The sequence below is a fragment of the Penicillium macrosclerotiorum genome (assembly GCF_028827735.1).
Source record: "Penicillium macrosclerotiorum strain IBT 26536 chromosome Unknown utg000006l_segment0_segment0, whole genome shotgun sequence".
NCBI classification, from domain to species: domain Eukaryota; kingdom Fungi; phylum Ascomycota; class Eurotiomycetes; order Eurotiales; family Aspergillaceae; genus Penicillium; species Penicillium macrosclerotiorum.
In genome coordinates this window covers 3,179,761-3,201,024 of record NW_026643085.1, presented here as the reverse complement: position 1 = coordinate 3,201,024, position 21,264 = coordinate 3,179,761, and the positions used below count along the sequence as shown (strand labels likewise).

General features: G+C 50.9%; 9 protein-coding genes across 9 annotated transcripts; 5 read left to right on the top strand and 4 right to left on the bottom strand.

Moving 5' to 3' along the window:
• Positions 1-1,889: 1,889 nt before the first annotated feature.
• On the bottom strand, positions 1,890-4,856 carry N7462_006425 (putative pH signal transduction protein PalA; the record flags this gene model as incomplete). Its single annotated transcript, XM_057078143.1, has 6 exons — positions 1,890-2,286; positions 2,351-3,328; positions 3,402-4,296; positions 4,415-4,469; positions 4,541-4,778; positions 4,849-4,856. 6 exons carry the CDS (start codon positions 4,854-4,856, stop codon positions 1,890-1,892), a joined length of 2,571 nt encoding a protein of 856 aa, XP_056933723.1.
• Positions 4,857-5,331: 475 nt separating this feature from the next.
• N7462_006424 (putative mitochondrial carrier protein) lies at positions 5,332-6,744 on the bottom strand (the record flags this gene model as incomplete). The annotated part of the gene is made up of 6 exons (XM_057078142.1): positions 5,332-5,538; positions 5,616-5,953; positions 6,028-6,246; positions 6,304-6,377; positions 6,448-6,482; positions 6,565-6,744. 6 exons carry the CDS (start codon positions 6,742-6,744, stop codon positions 5,332-5,334), a joined length of 1,053 nt encoding a protein of 350 aa, XP_056933722.1.
• A 2,319-nt stretch (positions 6,745-9,063) lies between these two features.
• N7462_006423 (putative sterol carrier protein) lies at positions 9,064-10,529 on the top strand (the record flags this gene model as incomplete). Its single annotated transcript, XM_057078141.1, has 2 exons — positions 9,064-9,557; positions 9,647-10,529. The coding sequence occupies 2 exons, from the start codon at positions 9,064-9,066 to the stop codon at positions 10,527-10,529; spliced, it is 1,377 nt and encodes a 458-aa protein (XP_056933721.1).
• A 432-nt stretch (positions 10,530-10,961) lies between these two features.
• Positions 10,962-12,104, bottom strand: N7462_006422 (DUF3431 domain-containing protein; the record flags this gene model as incomplete). The annotated part of the gene is made up of 1 exon (XM_057078140.1): positions 10,962-12,104. One exon carries the CDS (start codon positions 12,102-12,104, stop codon positions 10,962-10,964), a length of 1,143 nt encoding a protein of 380 aa, XP_056933720.1.
• Positions 12,105-12,623: 519 nt separating this feature from the next.
• On the top strand, positions 12,624-13,302 carry N7462_006421 (P-loop nucleotide/nucleoside kinase family protein; the record flags this gene model as incomplete). Its single annotated transcript, XM_057078139.1, has 2 exons — positions 12,624-12,732; positions 12,809-13,302. The coding sequence occupies 2 exons, from the start codon at positions 12,624-12,626 to the stop codon at positions 13,300-13,302; spliced, it is 603 nt and encodes a 200-aa protein (XP_056933719.1).
• A 1,145-nt stretch (positions 13,303-14,447) lies between these two features.
• Positions 14,448-15,365, top strand: N7462_006420 (alpha/beta hydrolase; the record flags this gene model as incomplete). The annotated part of the gene is made up of 1 exon (XM_057078138.1): positions 14,448-15,365. One exon carries the CDS (start codon positions 14,448-14,450, stop codon positions 15,363-15,365), a length of 918 nt encoding a protein of 305 aa, XP_056933718.1.
• Positions 15,366-17,334: 1,969 nt separating this feature from the next.
• On the top strand, positions 17,335-17,807 carry N7462_006419 (uncharacterized protein; the record flags this gene model as incomplete). Its single annotated transcript, XM_057078137.1, has 2 exons — positions 17,335-17,460; positions 17,520-17,807. 2 exons carry the CDS (start codon positions 17,335-17,337, stop codon positions 17,805-17,807), a joined length of 414 nt encoding a protein of 137 aa, XP_056933717.1.
• Positions 17,808-18,136: 329 nt separating this feature from the next.
• Positions 18,137-18,829, bottom strand: N7462_006418 (uncharacterized protein; the record flags this gene model as incomplete). Its single annotated transcript, XM_057078136.1, has 4 exons — positions 18,137-18,240; positions 18,296-18,410; positions 18,483-18,674; positions 18,731-18,829. The coding sequence occupies 4 exons, from the start codon at positions 18,827-18,829 to the stop codon at positions 18,137-18,139; spliced, it is 510 nt and encodes a 169-aa protein (XP_056933716.1).
• A 164-nt stretch (positions 18,830-18,993) lies between these two features.
• Positions 18,994-20,447, top strand: N7462_006417 (RNA-binding protein; the record flags this gene model as incomplete). Its single annotated transcript, XM_057078135.1, has 3 exons — positions 18,994-19,027; positions 19,088-19,718; positions 19,781-20,447. 3 exons carry the CDS (start codon positions 18,994-18,996, stop codon positions 20,445-20,447), a joined length of 1,332 nt encoding a protein of 443 aa, XP_056933715.1.
• Between the last annotated feature and the right edge of the window lie 817 nt (positions 20,448-21,264).

Here is a 21,264-nt window from a genome sequence, read left to right as displayed (position 1 = left end):
ATCGATCCACCGTCGCTTCTTGTTCCCAGCCTCGTCCACAGCCTCCCATACCAGTTTTGTACATCGGATCCTCTCGTTGATGTCATGGGGAATCAGAGATCGACCCCAGGCATACAGGTTCTTCTCCTGTACGGAGTGCTTTAGTGCTATGGGCTGTTCCCGCCTGGGTCGACATTGGATCCCTGATCAACAGCCCTGACATCACCGCCCCTTTTTTTTTTGATCTGCCCGAGTCCAGATGGCTCTCGAACACCTCACACGGTGGCGGGAAGGCGCAAATTATTGACCGACAGCCGACAGCTATCGTGGATTGATGACGTTCTGAGGGACACTTTAAAACGATTTGCGCGCCAGCTGGCGCAACCCAAGTTCAGCCTCGTCCTTGCCCTAACTTCCTCTCTCTCTCTCTCTCTCTCCTCGCTCTCGCCTCGAAGACCCCCACCAACCGGATGACGACGATCGATCGAGGTCGGCTCCGTAGTCCTCTGTCTGTATTATTCCACGAAATCCGGTGACAGCGAACGATCCGTCCCGATCGGTTATTTTCCCGGCCACTTTCGTTTGATTACGCGCCTCGCACCAGCTTTGACCCGGTCCAGCCACGCGTCGAGCCACCAACCCCCCGTTCCCAACGTCCGTCGCCGAGCTTCATCCCCAGAAGCTCCAACTCGCCCAACCCTCCCCCTCTTCCCCCCCACTCTCGTCGACAACGGATTCTGGATTCGGTTACGGAGTCTCACCCCGTGAGACCCTTTCTTTTTACTTCCCCCCCCTCTTCTCCACTAGCCATCCACGCTGACGCCAGGACGGGTTGGCATCAATATAGCCGGGCGAGACAACATGTCATAGCGGAGCCTCTCAGTGGCTCCTGGCGGAGCGCCCGGTGGAGACCTCGCCCCTCCCCTCGACGCTCCAGTACGACTCTGGAGCGGTGCCCATACTCCATCCCCCGTTGGGCGTTGGAGACGAGAGATGAGAGGGGATGAGAGGTGGGGGGGAGGAGGGCTATAGGTATCCATCCCCTTCAATATCGCCGGTACCCTTCATCTCCTAGCCCTTAGTTAGTACGGTAGTAGGCGCCTGTTTCCAAAAGAGGGACGGGAGAGGGGGGGAAAGAAAGCTCTAGACCCGCAAAGGTACTCTCACGAACCACCCAGAGCGAACCTGAACCCTTTTTTCCAACAGCGCTCCATGTTACGCCGGGCGCTGCCAAAACGCTTGGCAAACTGCTCGCGCTTGAAGAAATTTAGAGGGCAAACAGGGCAGAGAGAAGAGGCCCGACAGTCTGACGCAAGAAACGTAGATCGGTGCGAACAGGACAGAGGAGGACAGTCAAACACAGCCTAACAAAGCTGGGGCGCCGGGCCACAGGTTACGGGGACTCCGGGAGTCGGTCAAGCGCATCCTCTGCATATACTCCCCCCGACTGAAGCACGAGTCGGGGGGGCGTTGCAAGGCTGGAGCGGCGACTGGGAACGTGGAGACGCGGTCGGCAGGACGCGTACAACGATCGTCGATCGGATCCTTTGGACTGCATGCTGGTGTCCGGTCCGATCCAGATGAAGGACGAAGTATGGAGTACAGTATGCTTTATGTATACAAGCGACCAATACGAGAGGGACAATCTGGAATACCCTAGGAGGCAAAGGATCACCCTGTGGGGATGAGCTGATTTGCTCTTTGTATTTGCATAAATTCGAGGACTTCTACTGTAATGTATGTGCTAGGGATCTTTGCGGTACGGAGGTACCCTGTATAGGACATGCTAGGAGGCAACCCGGTGGGCGGGAAGGTATGATACTTGATCTAAAGTGGCAAAAAAAACAGCTGGGTCGTTGATCGACAAAACTCGGCTAGATGCAGGTGGTGGATGCCATATACGAACATCTTCATGAGAACCGCAAGCCCTGACTGGCATCCCATGTCCCGGCTGGGCCTCCACGAGCAGGCGGTCGACCGGTACTTCCTGCGCCAGCATTCGGGGTAGCCCCTGGCGGGATAGCAGCACCGTCGAAGCGAATGCCCATCTCGGGAGACCACATGCCTGGCGTGGGAACCGAGGGTGGAACGGCAGCGCGCACAGGTTGCGGCGCGGTCAATGGGGCAGCAGCTTCAGATGACCGAAGGGCATGGATGGGAGGAGCCGGCTGCGACGGCGGCTGTGATGGTGGAGCAGATGCAAAGGCGGATGAGGTGTGAAGTGCGGGAGTGGGCTGGTGAGATGGCTGACGTAGATGAGGCTGCGAGATATGCAGCGAGTTCATGGCGGCGACATTGGAGATGTCACTGTGATCGTAGGAGTTAGAATAAAATATAAAAATGTTCCAGCGTTGTGTGAGTGTACACATACATTTCCAATTGACTGGCCTCCATCCTCCGCTGGTGCACAAAGGCCTTTGCATCATCCCGGAATCGGCTCACGATCTTAGCCAGATCATTGTAGAACTTGCGACCTACTTCAAGGTTCGAAATGATTTCCTTGTACTTCAGGTACCCATTCTCCAGCTCTTGCAGGGCTGTTTCCCGTTCCTTGGTCGATGCATCTCCCTTGTGCGCGCGGGTGAAGGCTCGATTGGCCTCTCGAACCTGGTCCGAGACCCGGTCCTGATCGGCCCGTTCTTGGTCAAGCATATCCTTGTCCGAATCATACAGCCGCAGCTGGTCTTCAAAAAGACCCTCGAATTGACTTGCCTGGATAGCCTGCATGGGAAATTCACGCTCCAGCCTCGCAGTCTCCCGCAGCAGGGCCGGATGGATATCATCGGCCCGGGCCTTGTCCTTGAGGGTTTGAATGCGCCGGCGCCGGCGGTTTTCCATCCGACTGACTTCACTTAAGCAGCTACGCAACTTGATGGACTCCTGTTCCACCTCAGGAGGAATGGCAGCTCTGCGGCTACTGGGCACATAAGACTCGAGGTCTCGGTTGGTGCCGGTCAAGACACGGAAAACGGCCTCGGAGTCCCGCAACTTGCGCTCAACAAGATCGTCACTGCTTTGTGCGGAGGTAAAGTAGCCGTTGATCTCCTTGGAGGTATTGTAAATCTTTGGCGCAGCAGCCTCCGAAGACTGGCGGGACCATCGATCGGTCCCATACTTTCGGCGTGCCGCATTATCTTCGGCTTTTTCGGTCGCCAGCAACTCCACGCCTTCGTTATAAATAAATCGGTCGTTAGATTTGACTGTGGCTGTGTCCTCAACAGACCGCCGCAAACGATTCAAGCCATCTTGCTGTCGCATCTCCTCCGCATGGGAAACCACAGTGCCTGGGAGACCCAGGGGCTTTTCCAACGCTTGTAGAGATCCGGGTAAGTTCAGTGACGACAGTAGACTAAAAATATTAGTTGAGGTTCAACAAAGAACCACAGAACAAATAAAAACAATCGACAGGGGTGCAAACATACTCTCTCAACTTATCAGTCATAGACTCCAGCTCTCTAATAAGTGAATCATTAACCAGTCGATCTCGACGATCAGAATAGATGCTAGCCGCGATATGCACCGCATATGGGACCAACTTCGCGAAAAGAGGCTGGCCGAGTGGTCCATTGTCACCGAGCATAGAAATTGCATCCGTGACTTGTGAAGGTGCCTTAGAATCAACCATGGCGACACGAGAAATCGTCTTCAGCTCTGACTTCGGGGGCACCGCGTTGAGGTATATGATATCATTGTCCTTCTCTGCACGCTTTAGGTCATCTGTGACGCGGCTCTTCAGTCCATTCAGGTCACCAAGCACTGTTCGATTGATCCAGCGCGATTCTTTCAGTCCTTCGTTGACGCAATTCAGACTATCACGCAGACGGGACACCTCCTCGCCGTACTTGCGTTTCTCCAGGCAATCAAGCGATTGCCGGTACTGTGCTGCAGCTGCAAAGTGGTGGTGTTTGGCTGTCATATGGTGGATCCATTCGGTACTGATAGCATTGGACTTGACTGCAAAGTCCCCAGAGTCCCCATAAAAGTCGGAGACTTGGGCCGCCAGGCGGGCAATCGAGACATCCTTCAATCCATCCTTCACGGCCTTCTGCCAAAAGCATTCCTGTCCCTGCGCGAGGAAGAGCTGTTCTAAGCTCTGCAAGGTTGCATCGTCCATGTCCTCCGGTGGTGAGGACCGAAGATCCGGGATGATTTCTGTCCGGAGATGACTCAAAACACCGGCTGCCTGGCAAAGATAGTTGCAGGCCTGCTTCAGCCCATCTGCAGTCGTTCGGTTCAGCGCATAGGCAAGTTGTGAATATAGAGCCGCAAGGTTAAAAAGGATATTTGCCAGTTCAAATCGTAGGTTATTTTGAGAAACTGTTTTTTAAGAAGAAAAAAAAATCAAAGTCAGTGTCTAGTCCCAAATTCAACGCATAAATCCAAGTACGAAGACAAGGCCATCCAGCTCTCAAAGCACTAGATGCAATACACTCACCAGGCCGCGAAGAATTAAACCCCAGGGACGGATACCACGAAAAGTCAACCCCAACCTAATCGAACACCACCCGTCAATCATGAAATGAAAAAAAAAATCATCGGAGACCCGGGAAAGACTGCGCACATCTATCGGAAATTTCCCTCCAAGCCATTTGAGCTGCGCCGCGTATGTGACCAACCGGCTGATGCCGCTGACATGCGCTTCCTGGACATTAACTGCCTCGGTGCGGAGACGATCGATAATCATCAGATCTTCCGCAAACATATCCGGACGCTGGTCATATTTGGAGGAAATATACTGGGTGATCGCATCCGACAGCGAGACGGTGGGGGACCGACGAAATGGGAGCTGCAGGATATTGCTGGAAGGGAAATAAAGGCGGGTCAGTAAAGATCAGAGAATTACTGCAGGTATATTACGGGATCACTCACGACGCCATTGTGGAGAGAGGCGGGGGTCCAGCCTGAAGGTTTAGAAAACGAGAGTTGCGTTTGTTGACCGCGCGAAGTTGCTCCAACCCCCACCCGGCAACCGAAATGACGTGTGGAGAGCCTGAGGCACCAAATCCGCGTGCTCTTGCGGAGATCGCTGTTTTTGTTTTCTGTTCTTCTCTAATTCGGGTTATTTCTGGATACACCAGGATGCTTAGGTATCGATGCAATAATCGGAAGGATTAGGAGGACATGGGCACCATTACTTTCTACAGCGACATAAGGGGGGAGGGAATGTTGAGTATCATTCTCATATTTGCTGCTGGCGAGCATCAAGCTCATCCACATAGGTATGTACTAAAAAAAAAAAAAAAAAAAAAAAAGAGATCATGATAATCATGATAATCATGATATCTCTGAACGATGTGAATGCAAGCCATCAGAAGTCTCCGAGCACCAGCCCAGCGTGGATATGTCATCTCCTCATGCCGGAAGCTCATTGATCCGCATTTTGATGTACTCGAACATGCTGAGAAGGATCATATTATTGACGCCAGTCCGGATGAGAATAATCGAGAGACCTTTGTACATGCTGGACTTGGCGACAGCAACGGAGGCCTCGCCGATCTCTTTGGACTTTCCCAGTAATACGCTCTGTGCCCGCGTCTTACGAGTGTCCAGAGGATAGGTCTGTGATCGGAAGTTAGAGGTCAGCATTTTCTCAGGGATAAGTCACCAATGGTAGCAGAGCAGAGGAGTAAACATACACAGAACCACGGCACCGTGCTGCAGATAGCCCCCGCGATTGCGGGTGCGCCGAAGGGAGACTTGTCTGATCCAAGCTCCTTAGCGGCCACCTGCTTCACTGTTTCGTAGACGCTGAAATACAGCGCCGAACCCACAGTGTCACGCATAGCATGCAGACGGAATCCAGTGTAGAGACCACGGAACCCGTGCCGCTTGACGATCTGCTGGATGGCCTCAATCGTACCCAGGCGAGGCTTGCTCCGCAGAGAGGGATCCCGAGCGGCGTCTGGGGCCGCCTGAGCACGATTGGAGACCAAGACAGATGTCTGGACGACGTTCTTGGCTAGCTCAAAGGGGCCTGTTCATTCAATATCAAATTAGAGGTTAGACTGTGAGGAAGTCTGAGGGCTCCGGCATTCAATCATCTCTTACAAGCAAGCGGTGAGGCCACTAATCCTGCGAACAGGCCGGCTGTGGTGAAAGTTAGAAGACCGGTCACGGTAGGAGTACTTCCAGGCCTGTTGTATTCATCCAGAGGCGACTCGCCAGTGATACTCTGGAAAAGGTCGGAAATGGCATGCTTAGCGTAGTTATAGGTGGTAAAGTTCACGACCCGGACGGCAGTCACACTCGCCAGTGGTGGAAGAGCACCTATAGATCGATTAGGCCATCGTAGTCATACTTCGGACGAAAAGAGCAGAAACTTACCAGCTACGTAACCACGGGGACCCTCAGTCCGCCACAGGTAGCGAATGCACTGGAAAATGTTCTTGAAATTATGGCTATGTGGGTCGTATCGTCAGTCAATCGCTTCCTATTTGTGATTGGGCACATCTTTGGGACTGGACTCACGTTTGCATGCGTGTCTTCACATTTTCCAGGGGAGTCTAGGTCAGGCAACGATTGTCGTCAGTATCCATCGTGAAGACATCAGGATAGCGGAGATCTGGATCAGAAGGGTTTACTCACCACCGCCAAGGTCGCGCACACAGTCGATGTCGCTGAAGCCACCTGTGTTTTGTATTTCTTCAAAAGTTTGTTGCGAGTGGATTCATCCATGTTCCAGGCGTTGTGGTTCGGCATAATGGCGGGTGTAGGTTGGGAAGCCGTAGGGAAGGGAGCATGTTCAGAGTGCTTGTCAACAGTCATGCCGGAGAAGTGTCCATTGGGAGGCTGCAACGGATTTGGATACGGGGGGTTCGAGGTGATGCTTCACGGGGCGTATTCAAAATTGTCGTTTCGAGACGCGACAGTACGATGACAGGCTGGGGAACCCTATGGAACGCAAAGCGGCCTCTCAGCACTCAGAGTAGACCGTTCGGCGTCCCACAATTCTCCTCCATCCGCTGGACTGCTGCAGTCCAAACGGCACCAACGCAATCAAGAAGAGATCCTGAGGATCTGTATTCTTGCAAAACGGACACCTGGAGTTCTATAGCGTCGCGTAAGTCGAGGGGCGGGAGTTCGGTGTGGTTGGAGATTCGGAAGACGAAGACGGCAAGTGGATGGGAGCCCCGCGGCGACGATCGGGCAGCTAATTCCCCGGTGATAGGGCAATTGAGAGGTGCAATGAACTCTAGCCAAACAGCATTTCCTGTTCCAGCCAGAGAGGATTCAGCTCTCTCAAGATCTCCGGGCGGCGCTCCCTGAACTTGATCTTCTTCGGAAATAGAAAGGTGATCCAGGAGCTGGACAGGCGTTAGTGTCTATCACACTGCCCGGTCCCCCTGGCCCGCTCGGCTGCAGAGCGAATGCAGCAAAGAGGTCACTTACCAGAGGCCAAATGGTCTGGATCGTGATTCAGAAGAGATAGGGCCGGCCCGATCAACCCAGCGAGAGATGAGGAGGGAAGAAAGACCAGCCAAATGGCATGTGGACCGAGCTTTGAAGGCCCCTCGAATGGGTTTAGGGCGAAACCCAGTGACGTCGTCGTGAAGTTGAACGGCCCGCGTTCAACTCGAACTATGTGCGGCGTACAGTACGGAAGATGCGGCCCCGGATTCCAGCTATGACCAGGGCTCACGGACCGGAATTTACGATGCGGCATTTCTAGGCCAGTTCAATTCGCTTTTTGCCCTTTTACTTTCATGATAGTCCGATGGGCCTACAATCGCGGGTCGGCGGGTGGCAGCAGTGGCTGTGGACAACCTCCCCCCCCCCCCGGTCGGAATCCCGCATTGCCAACCGGTTTTGGTCTGGAACCCCTCCAATGTCCTTCGAACGAGCGAATGAGCATCCATCCTTATCTCGTGTATCTCATGGGCCGAGAACATAAAGTTGCTTGTGCATGAGAGCGGGGGAGGATAGGCGCATTGAGAAACAAACGACTGGCAGCCCATTCCAAACGCCTCCAGAAAAATCCATGATCGCTCCGATAAGGTTCCCTAAGGCGATAAAAGTCACAGACCCATGGGTTCTTTGGTCTATGATCTCCATACTCCGATGGAGGACTGTCCTCCGGCACAAGTCCCCACAGGCATGCGATCCCTGGGGCACCATCGATCTTTTTTTTTGGCGTGGGCAAGTCCGCCAATGATCATGCTCGAACCCAACCTTGGGAATGGCGGGAATGAAACACTCGACTTGCGGACGACGGGAAATTCCACACTCTGGTCGATGCCCACTTAAGAACACTAAAACGAAAAAGACGCTGGGGTTGGGGATAAGCTGCAGATCATCTCTACGGTCGTGCAGATGCCAGTGACAGTGAGGATGCTCGTCGCTAGTCTCGCAGGACTGTACCAATAATAAATCAAGCGAGACAAAGCCTAACAGGAGGCAGTCTTCACCTACACGTGAGATTCTATGTTTGATATTAGGAGAGGTAGCGCGGGATTCCGCTACAAGATCAAAGATCATGACCGAGTCTGGAGTCGAGCAGGCAGATAAACTAGCGAGTAGACGCATGGGAGACTAGACACGGGGTATTATATTTGGAATTGGATCCCTGGACACCTGCCCGATTACCTCCCTTGGAAGCCTCGGGAATGTGGGTAGGCTGGGGTATTATTCTTCTAGATACAGCGGTCCGCCATATCGCCCATTCGAAATTCATCGGTCGCAAATAGCAGTCTGGAGAGAGGGGCCGGTATACAAAACCCCGGGTGCACGTGATACGATCGGCGTCGGTTCAAAACATATGTTCCGACACTGTCATCTCTTGATATAGGCTATATGCGTATATTCTGCTCCTGTGTCAGATCCAGAAGCCTTACAAGCAGAGAAATGACGATCTCCAAGGTTTTTATGCAGGAGGGACTTTGTGCACGGTCAGCTCCCAGGTGTCCTCGGGCCCAGCATCCTCGGGACCTCGGCCTTGGCCGCGCCCCGCAACCCCAGCTCTCTCCACCCGTGATATAATGCGCCTCCTATATAGACGTCCTTTCTGCAAACGTCTTTTAATCTGAGACTCACACCATCAAGTTTCTCACTCTCTCCACCTTCAGCGTTCCCAATCACACCGACACGATGGTCAAGAAGCAGACTAGCCCCGCCTATGTCCTGGGCGTGGGCATGACCAAGTTTATCAAGCCGCGCGGCAAGGTTGATTACAATGAACTGGGCTACGAAGCCGGCATCAAAGCCATGTTGGATGCCAAGATTACCTATGACGATGTCGATCAAGGTGTTGCCTGCTATGTCTATGGTGACAGCACCTGCGGCCAGCGCGTCTTCTACCAATTTGGCCTCACCAATATCCCTATTTACAACGTGAACAACAACTGCTCGACCGGCAGTACTGGCCTGGCTATGGCCCGCACGATGGTCTCTCATGGTGCCGCAGACTGCGTTCTTGTCGTCGGCTTTGAGAAGATGAACCCAGGAAGCTTGCAATCTATGTACAACGACCGTGCCAACCCGACCGGCCTATTCGGTATGATGATGGCCGAGACGCGCGGCATCACCAACGCCCCCGGTGCGGCGCAGATGTTCGGTAATGCGGGCCGGGAGTATAAGGAGAAGTATGCTCGCAATTTTCATTCTTTCCTCTGAACTTGATTCGTTGTACATATTGGGCTAACTTGGATTTCTCTTTGCTCTTCTCCTTTAGGTATGGTGCTACAAACGAGGACTTCGCTGAAATCGCTCGCATCAACCACGAGCACTCGAAGCGCAACCCCTACTCGCAGTTCCAGGACGAGTACTCTCTGGAGCAGATCCTCAAGGCACCGATGATCCATGAGCCCCTCACGAAGCTGCAATGCTGTCCGACCTCGGATGGCGGCGCGGCCGCCGTGATTGTCTCCCAGGAATTCCTCGACGCTCGCCCTCATCTGAAGGATCAGGCGATCCTGATCGCCGGTCAGACCCTGGCTTCTGATACTGACCAGGTCTACAACCGCAGCTCCATCGACCTGATGGGCTTTGGGATGAGCCGCTACGCCTGCCAGACCGCTGCCGCCGAGGCCGGCGTCAACGTTAAGGACATCAAGGTGTGCGAGCTGCACGACTGCTTCTCGGCCAACGAGATGATCACCATTGATGCGCTCGAGCTATGTGAGCCTGGCAAGGCCCACGAGATGGTTCGCCGCGGCGATATCACCTACGGTGGAAAGATGGTCATCAACCCCTCCGGCGGCCTTATCTCCAAGGGCCATCCACTCGGTGCCACGGGCATCGCCCAATGCGCCGAGCTGGTCTGGCACCTTCGAGGCTGGGCCAACAACCGTCTGATCGCGGGTACTGATGCCGCTCTTCAACACAACCTGGGTCTGGGCGGAGCAGTCGTGGTGACCGTGTACAAGCGTGCGGACGGCAAGGTCGCTGCGGCCGTTCCCTCAGACGCCGTTGGTAAGATCACTGGCCTTGGCTACAACCCTGCGGTTGAAGCTCGGGGGTTCACTGTGGAGCAGGCCAAGTCTGTGATGAGCAAGAAGCACAGCAGTGAGTTTGCTGTTGCGGATGCTCAGGAGCGGGTCCTTGCCCGCTTCTAAATAAATATATATTGTGCTTTTTCGGAAATTGTATATAGTATGTGCTTAGCAGGATTACGGACCAAATGACTTTTATTTTAAAAACGTTTCATCTCGCAATTCCCACATAATTTTAGTATTCGAATGGATGTGTCCGGAGCGTTGCATTAGAGGCGAAGACAGGTGAGCCAAGAATATCTGTAGTGTTTTCTCCCAAAAGCTCATATATTTTTAAAATGGAGAACAGACATCAACCAGCACCAAGTGGCCGAGCAGTAACTCGGCTAACACATCTTCCTTGGTCTAGTGGTCATGATTTCCGCTTGTCATTAACACCGATAAGCGCGGGAGACCGGGGTTCGATTCCCCGAGGGAGAGATCTTTTTTGGCACTGTGTTTTTTATTTCTCAAAAAAATACAAGAAAAAAAAATGTTTTTATTTGTTGAATTTCTCTATAAATGAGTCGCTTCCCAATCATCAGGAAGTCGATAGTAAGGCGGGACCTTGTACTGTCCCTTACATGTTCCAGGATTTGGACATTGCAGGTCACAACGGCCATATAGCCGACAGTAGCAATCCTGCGCACTCGGACATGCTTCTTTATTAAGCTGTTCCAGATCGATCTGTCCATCCGCCCTCTGCGTCGCAAAAAGAATATGCCACATATATGACACAATCCGGCCCGCAACTCGGTCATCCGCGGGCGCGGATTTGGACTTAACGTTTCGCGAGCGTCGTGACGCTCCATCATCACTCCCGTCCAGCAGCCATTGTCGCAGGGCCACGTACTCCTCGCGTGTGTGCTGCCAGATCCGCTCCCGTGAGACGATGAATTGCGCGCAGCACTGCGATCGCACAGTCTCTGTGCGTCCAAGCCATAGTTGCACCGCGCTGTGCGTCGAGGCATCCTGCCCTTCATCCCCGCCGAAGAGCGAGGCGAATGCCCTTGGCAGAGCGATATCGGACGCAGCGCGCGCGCTCCACGGTGATATAGTTGACTGCAGACGCATCTCGAAACTACCCTGTGCCGGAGCGGAGGGTAGGCATGTGCTGGTGCTCCAATCGCAGCGCAGGTTGTGGTAGCCCGACGGCTCGAGAGCTCGATCAATGTTAAGGGCGGCCAGCAGGGCAGCATTGTCATAGTCTGGTGCGTCGTTATGCCAGGCCCAACGAGACCCATGGACGAAGACTGCCCCAGCGGCGGGAATGTTGTCGTAGTTATCAATCAGGAATGTCAGATACGCCATTGCCTCGTGCCCGCGGTTTGCGGGTACCTGGAGGTACTCCGAAGTTATGTCGGGTGGAGCATCGACATTGTAGATACAGAGATGGTAGCGATCGGCTAACATCTCGAGCCAGCCTGAGTCGCCATCTGCTTCAACATGCGATACCACTAGAGCGGGCTTCTGGGCTTTCGAGAGGTTCGGGCAAACCCCTTGCGTCCTAGGGAGAGAGGCTGCAGTAGTCTGATATCGGATCTTCGTCCATGCATAGATTTTATCCTTGTACTCAGAGCGGTTAAGGTAGAGAATCAGAATGAGGATAGCACAGAAAATGATGACCTGGTTCAAGGACCTTTGAACTTTTCGCCTCATGCTGTGACAATTGATTCAATGTCAAGTTGGAAGGGGATGCAATACCGCATGATACGTTCAAGAGATTTCCTTGCCCGTGTTGTATGGTAATCCGGGTATCCTCGGAACCACCGCGCTAACTATAACGCGTGTATTATTATTACCATTCAACTGGCTCCATACTAAATCCTCGTTCCTTAGACATCACCAAATTCCCTTTCAATCAAAAATGAATCTTGGGCATACTAGTCCATTCTGTTTCCCTCCCAATCAACATTCAATGCAATGAAGCTTCTTGGAGTTATGTTTTTCATGTCGGAAGGAACGGATCCCCAAGGTGGATGCGGGATGAATGCCTGAGGCAACAAAGCGTAGATCCAAGATGTGATGATGCTCCTTTCGTATCACCCATGAGTCACTGGAGTCTGCATCCCGTTCCAAGATAATTCCGGATCGCCAAATACCAACAACTCCTAGTGACCAGTGGTCAACTGGGCATTCTTCCGCTTAACCTATTCGCAAGAGGGGGTATAAGACGCCATGGATGTGTCCGCGCATGTTTTCGATACGCCCGAAGCGCTCAGCCCTTTCCTGCAACGCACCGAAGCAGATCCCCGCCCTGTTATTGCCATGACCTGTGGGATTGCGGGTATGTTTTTATATCCCGGTCACACCATATGACATGTCTTGTCGAGCTATATAGCTCACAGGAGTCTATTGTACAGGATCTGGGAAGTCATCACTTTCAAAATGGATAGTCTCCAATCATCCATCGTTTCAGCGTCTCTCAATTGATGCCTACATTTATAATCATTATGGGCTTTATAATGTCGACTATCCTGCAAACAAATATAATTCATACCAACAAGAAGCGGAGAATGCCCTTCGGCAAGAGCTAACTCGGCTGGTTCGGCAAGGTACTGGCGATGCTATTCTAGATTTCTCTTTTGCGTTTCAAGAAACTAGAGACGATTGGAAAAGTCTGATTGAAAGTTCAGGGGGACGATGGGTGCTCGTATATCTTGATGTGGAAGATGACGAATTGCGCCGGCGAGTCCGAGCAAGGAACGAGCTGGACATAAAGGATGGCGATTCGGCATTCCTGGTGACTCAGGAGATTCTAGAGAGCTTCATCACTGGGTTTGAGAGACCGATAAGTGAAGGGGAAATTGTCTTATGTCTCAATAACAACAATTTAGATGGTGATACAGAACCATAGGTTTTGGTTAAGACGAATGTGGGGTACGTCGAGATGTATTTTTACTCGAATTATTGCATGTAGAGCATCAATTTCCTCTCTTTAATTCTAGACATCTAGCTGAAGATAAAATTAACACAAGAAAGAAAAACATTTGCCTTTCCATGGATCTTTTCACTAAATTTATGTGGTTCTTCCCCTAGGCCTTTGTATATTCAAGATATGGCAAATCTTCCGAAGCAAGCTCGCCGAGGGTACAATCCTGTTGATAAGATTGATTTCCTAGAATCTCATAAACTAGCACGTTAGGAAGCCTTCCCTAGCAGGCACGATTCAATCAAGCTTCACCAGCATAGGACTATTTCTAATTGATACTGAGCGAGTTTTATCCAAGTTCAATATATCGCTCAGAACAGCAACATCACTAGCTAACAGACCTAGAAGTAGATCTGGCGGGCTCACACCTAAAACACTATATATAACAAAGCAGCTTGCTAAGCAAGCTTCCCGTATCAAAGCTTTATTGCGTGAGTGCTCACGATTGCCAGAAAGTCCTACCAAGCGAGTGCTAGATTAATTAATCAAAGGTGTCTAACTAGCATTTCATAACACTGTGCTACCCGCAGGGGGAATTCGGTAACTGCACAGATTCAATACGAAGAAGAGCCAAAAGCATACACGGTCAAACAAGCAAATCTATAAGGAGAAGGCCTAGCACTTGTTGAGTCTTCCAACCAGAAATGTTGCCAATAGAGCCGATCGAGACGATTCAACACGACCAAGATAGGCCTATCCAGCAGTCTACTGAGAATGCTGGGCCCTCCACCAAGTTCTTTTTTTCGGGATTCAATTGTTTCCAAAAGGTCATAGGATCAGCCACTGCCCTAGTAGATAGATTGAGAAAAAAATATATCGAGATGGTTTCAAATATCGTCGGTGATAGGGTGGCTCAATCGGTAGTGAAATACGTTGTATGACGTAGTTAAGTGGGCTGCCGTGGCCGAAAAGAAGCTTCTATTCCGACAAAATTCGGAGTTTTCAGGTTCGTCTGAAGTTTCATGGTCAACTATAAAAGGCTGATAAAGAACTATGATATGATTTCTAGTATATTTAAGATCAGATCATACAGTGATACATTAGACAGCACCTGAGACACTTATACAACAATGTCGTCGCCGCAGAAGGTCACCTTTCTCTCCCGCAACTATAAGATCGCGGGACTCTTTTATCCTCCAGTGGCCAATTCGCCCGACCGCTCCGGTGCTGCCATTGTCATTTGTCACCCCTGGACTTCCATCAAAGAACAGTCACCTGCCAATTATGCTCGTGTTCTGACTCAGGGCGGATTCTCCTGTCTCACTTATGACGCCGCGTACCAAGGCGAGTCGGAGGGCGAACCGCGAGATTTGGAGGACCCTTACCAACGTGTCGAGGATATCAAGAGCGGAGTGACGTATCTGGTCAGCCGAAAGGATGTCAACTCTGATAAGATTGGGGTGCTGGGTATTTGTGCATCGGGTGGCTATGCGCCCTTCGCAGCCCAGACCGATCTACGCATCAAGGCTTGCGCCACCGCAGCTGCGGTCTGCGTCGGCACAATGGCTCGTCGGGGATTCGACAAGGACTCCTCCAACTTGGACATCTTGAAAACTCAACTTGAGACCGCTGGCAAAGACCGAAATAGTGATATCGGCGGCGAAAAGGTCCCCATTGTCCACATGCTCCCCGAGAAACCGGAATATGCCCCTGCAGAATTCCCAGAGTCTTTCCGAGACTTGATGAACTATTACCGCACTCCTCGAGCGTTCCACCCACGCGCCACCAACACCTGCCTACCGCGCAGTTGGGACCTCATGGGAAATTTCGATGCCTTTGCCCACAATGATATGATTAGTCCGCGACCCTTGCTGATGATCACCGGCACCAAGGCTGCGACTAAATGGTATAGCGAGGACGGTGTACAGAAGGCAAAAGAGCCCAAAGAGCTATACGTTGTGGATGGTCTGACACATGCTGACCTCTATGACAAGGTTGATAAAGCTGGTGCTAAATGTGTTCAGTTCTTTGGAAAGAATCTGGCCTAAGTTCTCATGATCTCTCTTTCTTGAGGTCATGGTGCTGATGGCTGATGGAAGAGGCCAAGAATAAGACTAAAAGCATTGCATTAAATTCTCCAAAAAGGTAGCATTACATAGCAAGAATTGGATCCAAAGTTCTTTTATCTTGACAACAATTGTAGATTGTGCAAATTATATACTGTCCACGAAAACGATACTACGTAGTACTACATACTGCATAAAATTGTCCAAATGCACGTGATATGATTATGTAATAGATATTGTGGATTGACTAAAATTTCCTGCCGCACACGCTTTTCTCTTTTCCTTCTTTACATATCTTACTTTACGGTCTCCAACATACCCTTGTGAATGGACATTATTCCACTTGCAAATTTTAGTGACGAGACCCAGAATAATGTCTGCTCGTTCTAATCCTGACCCCTGCCATTTGGATCGGTTCTACCGTTCCTGTCGAGGTGGTCGGGTTCGCTTTTGAGCTCACATCCCTTGAGGAGAGATAAGATTTGCTTTTGGAATCTGAGGCACACAAGCTTTCGGATACCTGAGTGTTTGGCATGCACCGACAGCCCTGCTGATGGACTGGAGCGCAGCTCTATCTGCATCGGTGACCACGCCAATTACAGCCCCCTGGAAGAAGTGTTAACCTGCACCGAAAATAATGTCTTTCAGTGCAGGTGTAACGTTACTGCTTTCTGACAAGGTGCTATGAAGATGGAACATTCCCCAAGTTGCTAACCTATAGGATTCATTCAACCGTTATTATCACGTAGCATCGCTTTTGTGAACACACCCATCTCGCCCATAAATGCACAAGTTTCTCACACAATCCTCTTACGGCATATTCGAAGTCTCGTCCGTCTGTTCTCCATGATGTTTGAGGTCAAAATTCTTGCCAAAAGTGAGCCATCACAGTTTGACAAAATGTCTTTCTGGAGACTCCCTCGTGTTGCGTGCGCCTCTCATATGGGGCTGTGCGTGTCAAAGTAGGGAGATACATTCCTTGTTGCCTCCAACGGAACGTTGGAAACATTATTTTTTTCTGCCCGAGAATCTTGTGGCGGTGAGGCGCAACAAGGCCAACACAATAATAAGCAGTACTTAAGTCACATGTTTGATGTGGAATGTAAACAGATTGGGATTTACATAGATCCCTGGCCCTGGCAGGGTCTCAATCAGGATGTCTCAATGAATTTGCTGTCTTCAATGTCAAAGCGTGTTGTAATGATTTCTTGCAATGAGATTCCATCTTAAAGAACATCTGTAGTACCTCAATCCTATAGAGCATGTGTTCTGGTCCCTGAGCATATTTCTGATAGTCATCTTGAAGCCAAAATATGAGCAATATCTCTTGATCACGGGAGTAAGGTTTCAAATACGTGCACAATGCATCTGTAGACGCGTTGCTTTGGAATGTGCAGACTCCACCTTCGGAGCCTTTTTGTAGCCGTAAAATTATGTTCTCCCTTTTGCCTGCGCAATGTAACTGGCTCAAAGAATACCCCTTGATTGATTTGACGGTTGATCATTGTCTTCCAGGGACATTACCGAATCTGCAGATGTGGTGAGATGCCTCTCTTTCCATCTGAGAAGACGCTACCTCCGAGATACGGCACCTGCAAAGCATAGGCGACAAAGAGTGGGACAGAAACGGGTGTTTATACAACTCATAGCTAGGATACCTCGCGGCAACATGGCAATAAACAAGCATTGGTGCTCCTCGTAACCCGCCCCAGCGCCCTGGCCTCCCCCCTTTGCCCTCCATTCTCGCCCTCTAAGAACTGCAACGAAAGAAGGGGGTTAGAGTATAAATCTAGCTTATCTTCCCAGTGGCCAAAGACTCTCCCTGCTTTTGTGTCTCCGGTAGTGCACATTTGTTTGTGAAGAGACATTCTCAGATCCGCTCGTTTTGATCTTCAATACCGGTCTATATTACCCTCTCTCAATTTCCATACTGTTCAGGATATCCACCACAATGGCTCGATTCAGCTTGTCTTTCCTGACCGTCTTCCTGGTCCTCGCATCCTGTGCCATGTCGTTGCCGACCAAGCGTGACGACAGTAAGGGCTTGGGCCTTGACACTACTCTCGAGGGTCTTGAGGTTGGTATCCGAGCTCCAAGTAAAGATCTCGCATTATGCTAACAAAGCCTTTGCATCAGTCTGCCACCAAGCTGATGAACGGCTTGAACAACAAGGACACCAACAACAAGAACAACCAAGCCGCCCATGTTCCGGCCGAGGACGGTGATTCTGATGCCGATGACCAGGAAGCCGATGACGAACAGGATGGAGAAGACAGTCCTACTCCCACCCAGAAGAAGCCCACCTCTGGTAACTTCCAGACTCCGACTGCCACTACTACCCATCACCCCAGCTCGCAGCCCAATGCGCTGGGTGGTATTCCCATTATCGGCGGTCTTCTCGGAGGCACTGGTGGGCCCTTGTAAATGTCAACTAGCAGGCTTGATATGAACTTTAATGGGTGGCGGAGGTGAGGACAACTGTCCTCGGTTCGAAAAAATGGTTTAATTCGTTACTGTACTTTTTCAATGTGGGCGTTGGCGTTGTACGAGCTCATAAATTATGGAACCCGCTAGATAGTTCGATAATCACATATTTATCACAAATATTCCAGTCTCATGTATTGCCCACTAAGTTTCAAAAGATAAGCTGGATTCAATGATTGAGATCAATTCCTCATATCTGGGTATTTAAATTTTGTAGTCGAGTCTTCCCAGCAACACTGTGTTTGAAGTATCAATAGACGGCCATCCCCTTAGTTCGTGCTCTGGTTGACCTGCTGCTGCCCCTCGTAAAGACCGGTGTAGTACCCTGCAAAGTACCAGGCCATCATCAGGCGTTTCAAATTCTCGTCTTGGACTGAATGCATGGTTAGAACACACAGTTTGAGAACATTTCAAGATTTAATACTTACCAGGCGGGAAGCCTGCGCCAGGCATGGGCATTGGCATCGTGCCGGTAGGCAAAGTTGATCCTGAAGTGGTAGGAAGAGCAGGGCTGTCCGCATAGGAAGCATGGGAGTTTCCACTCTGTATTTGAGAAGCATGAAATAAAGTGGTAAGCAAATATAGCGAACTTAGAAAACCTCTTTCATTCCATACCTGGGGGATATTTGGCGCTGTTTCGTGATGCAGTGACTCCACGTCGTCGGTATCGGCCTCCATAATATCCACCTCAGCAACTGCTGCGGCGTCTTCTTCAACAATGCCATCATTCCCACTAAGCTCTGCCGCTTTTGATTCTTTCAAAACATCTTCAATATTCTCTCCTTTGGCGTGGATGCTGTGATAGAGCTGCTCATCAACAAGGTCAGATAGCGGTCACGTGAGATAGGCGTTGTGAGGAGTACCTTGTATTCTTCAACCGCATCATCCCAGGATTGCACCAAAGCAGAGTCATCCCATATCTCCTCGTGCGAAAGAGGCTTGTCCTTCTTAGATTTGCCCATTTCGCCCCATTCCTCAAGGGCGGAGGTGGAATAAGCATCGCATGGAGTTGGCCGATGTGGCTTGCGGAGGCTCTCACCGCCTTCGACGTAAGTCTGTGAAAAAAAAAGTTTCCGCAGAGCGTCGAGCAACCACCAGTCTGCAATTTCAACCACATCAGACCAAAATGGCCCCTGATAAGAAGGGAAACAAGCGCAAGGGTATGTGACTTACTTCAATATTTTAATAATATATGTAACCTCATTGACCTTCCTATGCAGCGCCCGCCGTCAGCAGCGATTCGCCCGCGAAAAAAACCAAGAAGGTCGAGGCCAAAGCCGCCGAGACCGCCCAAGATGCCGCACCGAAGTCGATTTTGAAGAAGAAGGCCAATGGAGCTGCTAAGCCTAAGGAGAAGAAGGCCGAGCCTGCCGTGAAGGCCAATGGCGAGTCTACCCGCCAGGCCAAGCCTCGCAAACGCGCCGCCGACTTCCTCAGCGACGAGGAGAAAGACGAGGCTGCTGCGCCTGCGCCTGTTGCTACTCAGAAGACTGCCAGCAATAAGAAGTCTAAGAAGGAGGAGACCGTCTCTGCGGCTGCTGAAAAGAAGGCTCCTGCCAACAAAAACACCAAGAAGTCTAAGAAGGTAGAGGAACTTCCAGAGGAATCCGAGGACGAGCTTGTTGAGTCCGCGGAGAGCGAGGATGAAGGCGAGGAGCATATTGAAGATGATCAGACTGCTGCGCTCATCAAGGGATTTGAGAGCAGTGATGAAGAGGATGAATCGGGCGACGAAGGATATAACGCCGATAAGCCAGTCCCCAAGATCCCGAGTACTAAGAAAGCGGAGAAGAAGTTGAAGAAGCTGCAACAGGCTGGTACCACAGAGGAGCCCGGTACCGTCTATGTTGGGTGAGTTACTTTCGAATAATTCCTTTTTTCCCCCGCCATATATTAACCTGTTCTCTTCGCAGTCGCATCCCCCACGGTTTCTATGAGCACCAGATGCGTGCCTACTTCTCTCAGTTTGGCGAAATCACTCGTCTTCGTCTCTCCCGTAACCGGCTCACCGGCCGGTCAAAGCACTATGCCTTTGTGGAATTTGCCTCGACTACTGTCGCCAAGATCGTCGCCGAGACCATGGATAACTACTTGATGTTCGGTCATATTCTGAAGTGCAAGTTTGTTCCCGGCGAGCAGCTTCATCCTGAGGTCTGGAAGGGTGCCAACCGCCGCTTCAAGGTGACCCCGTGGAACCGCATCGAGAAGAAGCGTCTCGAGAAGGGCAAGACCCGTGAGCAGTGGACAAAGCGCGTTGAGCAGGAGCAGCGAAAGCGCCTGGCCAAGGCCGAGAAGCTCAAGGCTATCGGTTACGAGATTGATATTCCTCAGCTGAAGAGCGTGGAGGATGTCCCCATCCAGGAGAAAAAGGAGGATGAGCCCCAGGCTATTGAGGCCGCTACTGAAGAGCCCGCCAAGGCCATTGAGGCTCCTGCCCCGACTGAAGATACCCCCAAGAAGGCCAAGAAGGGCAAGAAGGCAGAGCAAGAAACTCCCAAACAAGAGGCTGTGACAGAGTCGCCTGCTACCAAGACTAAGAAAACAGCCAAGAAGACTGGCAAGTCGAAGGCTAAGGCGTAAATGGTGTACAAAATTGTTTTGTGTATTTTCTTTCTTACATAGCCTTTCATGCATTCGTTTTAACGTTCAACATGAGGTGCCAAACTTTTAAAAATTTTCAAGTATAAACGAACACCGCACTTTCCCCCCCCCAAAAAAAAAAAATCAAAACTTTCGGCACTACCTGAGATCTAGGCGATCAATTGCATAAAAGACATCCATCATAGCCGCTCGATGATTGCCTATACGTTGCTATACTGTGTGGTATTCAGGACGCCAGTATGGTCATATGACTTTACACTTACCCCGACTGGGCCTAGGTCGATAGTCACATGACCGTAACCACATCAGCTTAAAAAAAGCGGCAAAATCTCTGACGTTCTTTTTTCCCTTCAACTCCTCGCTCGAAGAATCGCATTCAAAGCTTACGCACAAAGAAGTTTTCTTCTTTCACCCCTCGCTTTGGGAGAAAGTCCCCGGACATCCTGCGCTTTGGTTCTCCAAAGTTCTTCAAGCCAGGCAATGCGGAAACGCGCCGCCATAGAAGCAATTCGATAGCGGCTTATTGCCCTATTTCCCCGGCCCTAGTCTGCAATCCGACGGTTCTACTGGACACAATGGCGTGCGCGGCTAGTGGTCGGAGGGAGAAGGGGGGCTTCGGTCTCCCTTTGTATTGGGTTGCCTTTCGTCGTGGTTCGATAGTCATGCGATTGCCTTTCATCTCTCTGAGATGGGGTAACTCAATGGGGCTCATTCTTGAGGCGAGGAGTTCCTGTCTTTTTTTCGAGTCTGTAGCTTATGGAAAAGCGGTGATTCGCGTCACAGAAGCCCTGTCGAA